This window comes from Brugia malayi, assembly GCF_000002995.4.
Source record: "Brugia malayi strain FR3 genome assembly, contig: Bm_v4_Chr1_scaffold_001, whole genome shotgun sequence".
NCBI lineage: Eukaryota > Metazoa > Nematoda > Chromadorea > Rhabditida > Onchocercidae > Brugia > Brugia malayi.
In genome coordinates, this window is record NW_025062475.1 from 2,762,236 (window position 1) to 2,774,670 (window position 12,435).

The window sequence follows — 12,435 nt, forward strand, 5'->3', positions numbered from 1 at the left end:
TGTATCTTCTTAAATTCATTATTTTGCATTAATTATTTGCACAATAACCGCAATCATTTTTATGAAATAAGTGGCGGATATATCTTCACATAAATCAGATAGACACATTCTTGTTTAACTGATGAAAAGAATTTTCTGCTAAATTTTAATAACTAAATGATAATACTTGATCACATTCAATATGGATTGAAATTGGAAATTTATTCAATAATATTTTTTTTTAAATAATTTTTAACTATAGTAATAATACATTAAGAGTGGCAGAAGCATTTTTTGTCGTAGACAACCTGGAAAGCATTTCTGACCGATTTCCAGTATAATAAATGGAGAAGAAAAAAAATTATTCACAGTTTGAATTTAAATTTCTTCCAAGAAGTAATATTTTCTAATGTATGAAACTTACAACTTGCTGTGTACGAGATGGAAGCAGAGGATATCCAGAAATTTTCTGCCAAATAACCTGAATACAAGAATGAAGCATTTCTTAAAGTTACCAGTAACATTTATATTTTAATTAGCCAGCATTTTACAAGAGTGAAGTATTCTAAATCTTTTCACTTAAGAATTTATGCTCATAATTGCTTTCTCATAACGCTCATATTTGGATATGGATTAATATTTATGTATCATGATTTGTTTCGTATAAATAAATATTAGCTACTTCATTATATTTCTTAATTGATAATACCTCTTCCATAAACAGTGAAATCTCTGGTTGTTATAGTTGTTTCTTCCAAATATGGGAAACACTTAAATAATCTTATTTACTGAATTCTTTACACAATTATTTTTCAATTTAATCAAGGATTTTTTTTTTCTTAAATTCTTTATCTTTTTTACATGATAAATACTTTAATCAAATAGATTGTTAATATTACTATGCATTATTTTTAATAATTTATTGTAAGTTTGATATTATATATTTTTTGAACTCACATGTCGTTTGCATATGACATGCCATATATGATTTTTCAATTCTGTACATGAAATTGATTGTACTGATATGCTCACTGTTCCTAGAAATTGATTAATTTAATTATTATAAGATTTTATTCACACTTTTATAATTTTTTGCATAATTCTTTATTCATACGCTTCATTATTTATGTTTTTTATATATTATATATCAAAGTGTTTTTACATATTTTGATATCATAATCAAATTTTCGAATCATGGTACATGCAGTACTGTTTGCAATAACTGTACGCAGCATTTTATCAGATATCTTTTTTCTTTTATACTGATCATTAATAACTAAATGAACACTTCCTTATTACTAAATTATTATTATTATGATAAACTTATATTTTTATATACCGTTTGGCAGTTTTCTGTCAACAAATTTCATAGCTTTCAGTCTTCGCGTGATTTCTTTATTTCCATGAAAAATTACCAATTTAAGATGAACTAATTTTGCTTTATACAATTTAATCGATTTATTACGAATTAAAATTTCAATTTAACTTTGCTAATTTTTGTGTAAAATAAGTTTCTCAATAACTTTTGACAAATTACAGTTGTTAAAGTTGAGATAAATTTTTGAAAATTAATCAATTACATTTTAGAAGTAAGAAAATTGATAAGTTTAATGAAGGATAAAAGTAGGCATGGAAACGAACAATGCAATTACTATAATAGATGCAAACAGAGTGTTAATTCAAAAATAATTGATCACATCACCTACCACTTAATTCAAGCCAATGAGCAACTATAGCATAACGTTTGCATGGTGCATTGTTATCACGATGAATTTGATAATCTTTCAAATATTTATCATATATCAATTTTGGATTTATTTTTCCAAAACGTTCTACGCCATCCAATAATACTTTTAAACCTACGGTATTGTTAACTTTCATTTCAGCAATAAACTCAAACGAAGCTTCTGCAAATTTATTCTTTTTTTATCACCGTGTAAAAAAAAAAGAAAATAGAAATAAAAAAAGATAGCAAGTTTAAAATTTATTATATTTAATTCGATTTAAATATTATTTTAAGCAAACTATTAGTGCAGAGCAAGTATAGAACATAATTTAAGCAAAAAGAAAGAATGAAAAATAGAACATAATTTAAGCAAAAAGGAAGAATGAAAAATAGAACATAATTTAAGCAAAAAGAAAGAATGAAAAAAAGTTAGTATTCATGTGAGAAAAAAACGAAAATGTTTTACGAAATTCCAAGCATAACTGATAAGTTTGGAGATTGAAGATTATCAATTTGCAATAGATCGTTGAAAAAATTTCTCATAATGTGATTTGCTTATCAATTTTTTAAAGTCTTTATGAAAAGTAGATTGGTTAAGAATGCATTGTAAACAATCAGAATTTTGCTGGCAGTACTAAAATTTACAACTGATTTCTTTTTAAACATTTTCAATCCTAACTTTTAATCTCCATTTTTTAATTTTATGAAAGTGAGGAAAAGGACAAGATTTTAATATATTATTTAAAAAAAAAAAAAAAAAAATTGGCCATAGTGCTTTTTTCTAATAATTGATTTTTGAAAATATTTTTTAAAAAATATGAAATTTATTTAAGAAAAAGGAGTTATTGGTGTATTTTGAATAAAAAAAAAATCTTAAATTCAACATAAAATTTTATAAAAGCTTTCTTAGTAGCACAAAAATACTTGTAATAAGCTTTTTAATAAATTTCCATTCATCATTTGATTCAATGAAAAGACTATGCCGTTCATATTTTCTGCATAAATCACTATCAAATGTTTCTCGAGTACTTTCATTTACCTAAAAAAACGAAGAGAAATGCTTCATTAATTTTAATAATAAATGTATAGCACTATAGAATATTCTAATGGATTCAATTAATGCTTTATTTTATATTTAATTTAATTTGATTTAGCACTTCATGTTAAATCAATTATAGCAAAAATAAATTTTATGTTTGAATTACAATGTTTACATATAATACATACCATTACAAATGGCACCCATTTGTAACAATGATTTTCATTTTCTATTTGATCATTTGAGTAATCCGAAATCAAAAATACGAAGATTTCAATATTCGATATTAATGGTAGTAATTTTGAAGAATTAAATGGAACACAATTTTATTTCAAATTTTTAGCAAGATTTTAGAAAGAAAAATTGAAAATTATCAAGTAAGCATTCAGTTTTATGCTTTTCCATCCGAAAAAAAGCAAAACGATTGATAGAATTAAAATTTTTCTACTTCATCTTTAGCTATTTCTCCTTCAGTTGTTTGCATTGCCCAAATAATGTCAAATTTTTTGAAAAGAAACATAGCATAATTGAGAAAAATTACTATTTGTAACATTTTGAAATGAAAAAACTGTTGAAAATGACAAATTGATAAGTTTTTATTCAATTAATATTATGCAAAATTTTCAAAAATTTATACATATATATATATTTCTTTTTTGGAAAGCAGTAGTTTATTATTATTCGATTTCATAGAAAAATAGAATGCATAATTAAGAGACAAATAATTAAGTGAAAATAACAATTTATTTCATATTAGTTTCTAACACTTTAATCATATGTTTTTATTTTGTTGAACAATTAAAATAAAAAAAGTTGAAGTTTATTAGATATAAAGTCGTTTTTCTTTTTCCTCCTTTTTTTTGCATTCTTTATAATTAACTTTAAATTATAATTTAAAAATAAGTAGTAAACTCTTAATTAATTAATCATTTTAATTTTAACTGGCTTATTTTAAGAATACATAAATATGATGGAATGATATTTATGATAATAAATATCATTTCTTTAAAAAAAAAAGAAATGCAATTAAAACGAGAAAAGTTTGATTAAACATAACGAAGAAGTAATGTAACAACTTATGCATGGTTGAAGATTATGCTGTATGGATACAATTGTAACTGTTATCACAGAATGATAACATGAAATGGTATTTGTTATCATGGAATGATAACATATCATTTCATTTAAAACATTTTAATTATAGACAGCATGAGTAATAATAATAATAATATAAGCATAAATAATTATAAGAAGTATTAGTATTGCAACAACAGCGTTTTTTTTTAAAATATTTCCTTATCAGTGGACTAATTTCAGTGCTACAAATTTTACAATTTGTTACAATTTTACTATAAATTTAAAAAGAAACCTTATTAGATTGATATAGAATAAATATTAACTAATAAAAATGATTATCATTGTTTGAATCAATACATTCGAATTCTAATATACTGATCATTCGTGAGAAATGGACAATAAACGGGAAAGTTCGTTGAATAAATTGTCGTGAATTAATTATAATAAAATGATTAGGTACCAAAACATTTCGTACATATTTGTTTACAGCATAGAACTGACGAAAGAAAATTAAGAATTGCTGAAATTTAAATAAAATATTACAACATTATACCATAATAATATTAAAAATAAATATTCATATAAAATATAATTAGAAATGAATATTCTGTCAGCCTGAAATAACATACTTACATTATTAATCTAATGATAATGGCAATACCTAGCGCTACTATTGCACAGGGGAAAAACGATTAATAATATTTTTGAAAATGTTATATAATATTAGTATAATATAATTCATCTACTAATTTAATCATTAATTGGATTATCGAATTACTTAATCACATATATTGAAAATGAAAATATGTACTACAGAAATTAATCTTATTTGTAGGACAAATACCAAAATATTGTTTACAATCTCGTTTATTACTCTCAAAAATTAATTGCTAAAATAATTACAAGAAAGAAATAAAAATTCGAAATTACTAGGAAAATTGAAGGTGTAACATTTAACAGTTATAATATAATAAAATTATTGTATTCTATTTTTTTTTTTTTTGTATGACTAATATCAAAAAAAATCATTTTTTTTCTCACATTACTAGAAATAAATTCTAATAATCCGTCAATTATGCATGAATTTATTAGATGAATTAAAAATTTTAATTCCCTTTATATTTCGAAATATATATTAAATGATAATTTTAAAAATGAATTAAAATAAAAGAGTCAAACCTTCAATAATAGCAATAATAAATTGTATACTGTTGATGCCAATACCTACTTTAAGTTGAAATAAGCACTGTCTAAAATCGTAACGATTCATTTGTGTTAAAATATATCGTGCTCGAGAAGCATCATATTCACCGATCAAACAAAATGCTTCATTACGATCAATTTTTGGATGTTGATAAGTACCGATCAAAGACCAATTCCTACAATAATTTCAAAATCGAATATTCTAGGTGAAAAAATATATATATATATATATATATATATATATAAATATTTATTTATTTATGAAGTTCATACTTTTAATTCTAAAATCATTTTAGAACAATTTGAAATTTATTTAAATCTTATTTTATATTTAGTTTTTCAATCAAATAATCTTCTACAAAATATGTATAATTTTAATATTACTTATTCATTTACATTTTCATTCTTACATAACAAATATCTAAACTAATTTCTGATCTATAATAACTTGGAAATTTCTAGAATAATATATTTGACGATTAATTTATTAATTATTGACAATCTATACAATAATAATAATTCCATCGTTAGAATTTAAAATATATTTAATAAAAATATATATACGCTAAGGTTTAATTAATTAATTAATTATTATTAAAATGCATTATATATCTGTAACAGATTTCAATTCAATTTTTTTTTTTTTTGAAATGGCAGCTAATATTTGATTACCTAGCCGAGATGGTAGCGCTAATAGCACATAGCATTACGGATATTAATGAAAGCACCAAATAAGCAACAAAGAGGTTTACGGTACCACGTTTTGCAGCTACAATACCAACCAAAGCATTTACAATAAATACGATTGATGTCCAAATGGCGGAAAAGTACGGACAATATGGTGATGAATCGTATAAGCACCAAATACCGCCAGCTAGCATAAAAGCTAAAAAATTTTTTTTTCTTTTGTAGAATTTATTCAACAAATAAATTAGTTATCATATAACTGAAATTTTATTTGTTAAGTAATTTAAACACACATAAATCTTCATCAATACTATATAATTTCGCCTCTTCTTTTTCTTTTTATTTTATGCATTCCAAAAAATTTTTAGCATATCATGTATCCTAATTTCAGTTGGTGACACAAAAATGTCAACAAGATTAACAGAATCTAAAATCATTAAAATCCATCCATTATTTAATTGTTTGCACAGTAGTTTTAGTTTATATCAAATTAAAATTTCAAACATCAAAAACTGTGATAGACTTTGATTTATTAATCTAACTACTACCATTTCGATATCATACAAAGATTTACAGATTAAATTTCACGGAAGAAAAAGTTAGTATTTGAATAAAATGACAAAAGAGAAAAGTGAATACTTCTTATAATTTGCATAATATTTAAAATAATTTGTAAGCTTGAAGTCAGTATGCGAACTATTTTGTACTTTATTGGAGAATTTGTTTCACTTTTTTTTAATTGTTATTTTAAAACATACTAATTAAAGAAAATTATTTTTAAAATGACTCTACCCGCAATTATCCCACCAAATAATGCAACTTTGAACATCATATCAGTATCACATCGACGTAATTGTCGTGATTTCCCGCTTTGTTTTTGGGAAATTCCCGTCAAAAATGGTTCCGCATTCGAATGTGATAGCAATGGCGGACTGTACGGCGGTGGATCACGTAAAACAGTTACGGAATAAGGCGAATCATCACAGTTCTAATAAAGTTTTAGTAAAAGGTTCTAATACAGTTCCAATAAAAATTAATGCAAAAAAGCAAAATTCTATTATACCAAAAATTTTTATTAAATTTTTTATGCATATTTTACAATTTTTAAACGGTTAAAATTTGAAGAAAAAAACGTATGAAGTTTTTATGACGCAAAACGTGAACAAATACGTACGCAAACATCTAAAGTTTCAATATACAAAACTTATTAAAAGAAAAAAATAAGCTGAACAAAGAAATTAATTAATGAATTATTTGCTCGTATGATTGACAAAATTTTTACTGCTTCAGCAGTAACTTTTTGCTCTTTTGATTAACTGTTTTTCTATTTAATCGATAACTTAATTTCTTATTAATTAATAATTAATTAATCAACTAATCGAAATGATTAAATCAAAGTTTACTATTAAGTCTTTAAATTACTATTAAATCTTCCTAAACTTTTCAAAAGTGAAAAATTTTCTGAAATATCCTAAATATTAATTGATATGATTAAATTTAGGACTCATTAATCTGAGAAATATAAATTGTTACTTCAATTAATGGTGCTGTTGGTATCGGACATCGAATAATACTGGAATTCGTTTGTTCATTGCTATTTAGCATATTTTCGCATTCGTATGATTTAACAATTTTTTTGTCCATTAACAATTTCTCATTAAGCTTTTAACATTTTGCAAAATGGCAGAAATCCGATCTTCAATTCACGCCTAAAAATTTGAAATTTAATTTCTATTACAAAAAAAAAAAAAAAAAAGAAAGGCAAATCTTTGAGTGAATTAGCGATTACGAATTTAAGCTATCAATCATTTAAAAAAGAAATTGGAATCCAATTTGATTTACTATACTATTTTTAATATCATTTCATTTCATAATTTTTATACTGTGTTGTCATCTAATTCGAACTCATAGCAAATTTATCAGACAGCAATTCTAAACCATTTTAATGTGAATTCATATTTATAACTAAAATTTATATGAATGTAATTTTGGAATTAATAAATTACTTCAAACACTGTAAATAATTAATATTTCATGTTAGTTAAAATTGGATTAATATTATAATTTCCAGCATTTAAAATTGAAATTAAACTGTAAAAATTATTCCTTAAAAATAAAAAATTTTTTCTAATAATAACCAATGAAATTTTTTTTTAAAAATTTTTAAAATTTTTTTTTAAAATTGATTTTATTAGCAAAAATTTAACAGTAAGACAAATAAATATAAATATTATGAAAAGATAAATACTGACAAAGCCATTTTGCTCAAATAAAATCGTATGAGACATATCTATCTGTAGCACTTTAATGTCAAAAAGATTTATTGCGAAAAGCACACATACAAACAGACACATACACACACACACGCACACGTACAACACAGACACGGACACGGACATACACACATACGGGTACACATGCTTACACATACAACGCTCACATACATACACATATATACACGCATAGATATGCACATACACGTACGTACGCATGTAATACATAAACATGCACACGCATGACATACACACATACAAACACACGTAGATACACGCACATACATAGATAACACACATACACTATTGAGCATTGAAACTTTACTGCAGTGTTAGCAAAATCGATAAAATTGAAGTGTATGACATTGAAAACAAGAGTGAAAAAATTTGTTTGTAAAGTTTAAAAAAAAAATTTAGAACAAAAAAAAAAAACGAAAAGTTTTAGACAAAATAAAATGAAAAGTGCAGTAAAGCAATTGAATTTCTTTCTTTCAACAGAAAAAAATTATTTAATTAAAAAAAAAAAAGTGAAAATAATAAGTGAAATGGTGAATGGTGACATTATCGTTGACAGAGGGAGAGAGAGAGAGAGGAGAGAGAGGGAGAGAGAGAGAGGAAGAGAGAAGTAAGAAGAAGGTAAATAAAGATGGATGAAAGATGATAATGAATTACTAGAAGAGTTGTTTGTTAATTAGGAAAAAAAGTAATTGTAGAAAAGTTTTTTTTTTTTTTTTCGATCAAATAGTTTCCCAAACACATACATAGACAGACAGACAGACACACACACATACACATACACACATACAGGGTAGTACTGTTTCATAACATATGTTGACATTTGTATAATGATGGATTTAGTCGAAAATGTGTTAAGTGTCAAAGAATATATGATTTGAAATTTTCAAAAATATTGCGAATTTGAAAAAAAAAAAATGTGTAAAATAATTGTGCACACACACACACACACACACACATACATACATACATACATGCATACATACATTAGTGTGTGTGTGTGTGTGTGTGTGCCTACACATATAAAAATTAACAAAAGTTAAAACAAAAAAAATACGAAACGAAAAGCAATAATAACGATAATGAATTGCAATAAAATTTACGAAATTTTTATTGTTTTAATAAAATGTGAAATTTTCACGGATTTTTTGGATTTTTAATAAAATATAAAAATTTTCAATCAGTTAATATTTTGATTTTTGAATTATAAAATGTCTTTCAGTTTCTTTCATCGTTTTTTCTCTTTTAAAAAAAAATGGTATGTTGATGAGATTTTAATGTGATTGATACAATTACTTTAATAAAATTATTTGATTTTAATTATCAATTAATTTTGGCATATATGCTAAAACAGAAAAATTAATGATGCTAGTTAATTAATATGAGATGAGAGTAGCATACGATAAGTAAATTTAGATTTATGCTATGAAAGGATTAGGATAAAGAATACTTGCAGGACAATTCCCCTATTACTTGTAACGATGGAATGTAGTAAACATTAAGTTAAGCTTAATTATAATTTAAGCTAAAAAAAAAATTTAAGTAAAACATCCAAAAATTTTAATAAACTGAATCAATCTTTAGGAAAAATAATTTTACTATTTCAATTATTTGGGATTTATTAGTGTTGCACTATTGCAGTTTAATAATAAAAAATAATAATAATAGAAAAATGAATGATAGAAATTTTAATAATAAGAACAATAAATTTAATAAAAGAAAAGAAAATTAGCATCATTTAGTGAAAGGAATTCTACTTGTCAATTTATTTCACTTATATTTCTTTAGTAAAAAAAATGCAAATAAAGTTCGATTTATCGATTCTGCCAATACAGAATCAATTTATGATTATAAAACTATAAATAAATGGTATTTAAATTAATTTCTAGTAGAAATTTTTTTTTTATTTAAAAAAAAAAAAAAAAAGAAATTATAGTTTTATGTTTGTTTTGGTGATTTCATTTATTAATTTTTCATATTTTATCATCATTACTCCTTTCCATTTATTATCTTACTTAGTTAACAACTCTTACATTTTTTATAATTCTCCCAAAGAAAAAAAAAAATTAATAAATAAATAAAATAAACATTTGCATTAATTTTTAATAAATATTCATATACAAAAGGAAAAAAGAAAAAACTTTATTACATTTAGAAAGATCAATGATTTTTATTTATCAATATTTGAATGTACATTATTACTGTTAGCTTAATTCTTGAAGTAATCAATTTATATCATTTATTTATGTTCTTTTTTTTTTCTGAAAAAAGTTTAAAAATTTTAAATTTCATTTATATTTTGTATATGCTAATGCTATTATTATTATTTTATACATTGTAATTTTTTTTCTTTTTTTTCCAGAACGTATTCTTTACATTTAAAATGTTTGGTCAAGATTTATTTCTGCTTATAAAATTTATAAGTATCCAAAAAAAAAAAAAATTAAAATAAAATAAATAAAAATATAAATCATTTCTGGACATATTTCCTGGTTATCACTTCTTCTTTTCTTACAGGAAAACGATTGATACAAATATAAATAAATAACTGATGTAGGTCACTAATAATTAATACATTTCATTAGTACTCGTTTCTTTTTTTATTTTTTTCCATTTATCTATTTATCACTTTTCTATTATATAAAGACATTCTGTCTATGTTTTTCAATTTCTTTTCTTTTTTTTTTTTTCAATTGTTCCTTCCAAAACATTTTTTTACACAAAATTTTTTTCCTAAATGATTTTTCTCGTTTTTTTTTGCACTCTTTATAATTTCATTTCTAAAAAATTGAATTGAAAGAAAAAATATATTTTCAGTATAAGAAAAAGAATTGTTTTAGCATCGAAAATGTTATATTTTAATATTTTTTAATTTTTCAAAATTTGTAAAATTATTATTAAACAAAAAATAAAAAAAAAAATCACTGATTAATCGATTATTCATTGACTTCTTACTTCATCAATCAATTTCTTTGATCATTCTATTAGAATAAAAATATTTGATAGAAATGTGAAAAAAGTGAATGAAAGAAAAATAAATATTATCAAAATTGAATTTTTAAAAGTACACGATTAAAGCAAACAGAAACACGGTGCCAAAAAAGAAATTAAAGATAATTTAAATTGTATAATTTGTGTTTTTTTTTTTTTTTTTTTTTTTTTTTTCATATTAGGTAGATAATAATTAATAATTATCAAGGAATATTTTTATTCGCCAATTTCTAAATATTATTTTTAGCTTCATTATAAATAAGTAAATAATTTAATATTAGCATTTGTTAGAAATGAAAGTGTTAAAATTTTCATTTGTAACAATTTGTTATTTGCTGATTAATCGAAAAATTTACAATATATAAGATAAAACTTATCAGTCACATCATAATTTATCATTTTATCAAAAGATACAATAGTTTAAAACAAAAACAAAAAAATTCCAACTTCTATTTAATTAATTAAAAAGAAAGTTTTGTCAAAATAAGAAATAAATGATAGGTTGATCAATCACTGATTGACTTTTTAACTCAAGTTAATTAATTTTTTGTTATTCAATTAGAACAAATAGTACTTGAATATTAACTGTATTGCTTTTTCTTAGCTATTTAAAGTTTTGTATTTGAATATGTTTATGCTTAATAATATTAATAAATTCGATCCTATTATTTAATTTTTGTTTTTTAACTTATTTAAGCATTTCTAATTAATTATTTCCTTAAAATTTCGTTAAAATTTAAAAGTAAATTAAAACATAGCTTCGAAGTTATCCTTAGTTTGCGCAGTATGTCAAAGCATCGATCATTGATTTATATTTATTTGTTTAAAATGACGTAATAAAATCGATCTTTTTTTTTTATTATTTCACTTCTTTTTGTATTTTGCATTTTCATTTTTCATTTCTATCTTTCCTTTAATTTTATTTTAATTACTGAATGAATATGTAATTAAGAAAAAATATAAATAAAATTTATTTATTATTTTTTTACAGTAATAAAAAATTCGACGTTTATCTCAATAATTTTTTTTTTTTTTTTAATTTATGAAATTAAATTTCAAGAATAATTATCGATTAAATATATTGGAATGCTTATCTTTATCTATACTAAAATAGATAACTCATGTTTGTTCGATATTTTTTTTTTTTCTTTCTGGTTTACAATAAATAATGATTGTTAAGTAAAGATTGCTTGCATATCATTTTATCGATGTTAGTGTAACGCGTGGGTAACTTTCATACCCGCAAAATATGTAGAGTTTAACTGAGAGATAAAAAATTGTGAAAAGAAAATTTAATGAGAAAATAAATATCTTAATGAAAAATGAATTCAATAAAAATAAAATAATATTATTTCAATAAAGTTTAATTATTTCATTGTTTTTGAGTTTTAATGTTGCACACATATATATTTTCCTAAAATCATAATTTAATTATTTAGCAAAAA

General features: G+C 22.6%; 2 protein-coding genes and 1 further gene across 4 annotated transcripts; 1 reads left to right on the forward strand and 2 right to left on the reverse strand.

Moving 5' to 3' along the window:
* Positions 1–6: 6 nt before the first annotated feature.
* Bm1145 (Uncharacterized protein) lies at positions 7–2,935 on the reverse strand (the record flags this gene model as incomplete). 2 transcript variants are annotated; one of them, XM_043076341.1, is made up of 8 exons in its annotated part: positions 7–8; positions 404–460; positions 689–749; positions 937–1,016; positions 1,319–1,372; positions 1,686–1,886; positions 2,630–2,744; positions 2,933–2,935. In XM_043076341.1, coding segments are annotated over 8 exons (573 nt in total). The 2 variants fall into 2 exon arrangements, with proteins under 2 accessions (XP_042932275.1, XP_042932276.1); XM_043076342.1 differs by lacking the exon at positions 7–8 and adding an exon at positions 232–287.
* A 1,338-nt stretch (positions 2,936–4,273) lies between these two features.
* Bm6986 (Uncharacterized protein) lies at positions 4,274–7,355 on the reverse strand (the record flags this gene model as incomplete). The annotated part of the gene is made up of 5 exons (XM_043076343.1): positions 4,274–4,341; positions 5,001–5,200; positions 5,697–5,910; positions 6,504–6,699; positions 7,245–7,355. 5 exons carry the CDS (start codon positions 7,353–7,355, stop codon positions 4,274–4,276), a joined length of 789 nt encoding a protein of 262 aa, XP_042932277.1.
* A 1,567-nt stretch (positions 7,356–8,922) lies between these two features.
* Bm16796 lies at positions 8,923–9,016 on the forward strand. Its single transcript, XR_006228103.1, has one exon. The product of XR_006228103.1 is annotated as a pre-microRNA Bm16796 (primary transcript).
* Positions 9,017–12,435: the final 3,419 nt, after the last annotated feature.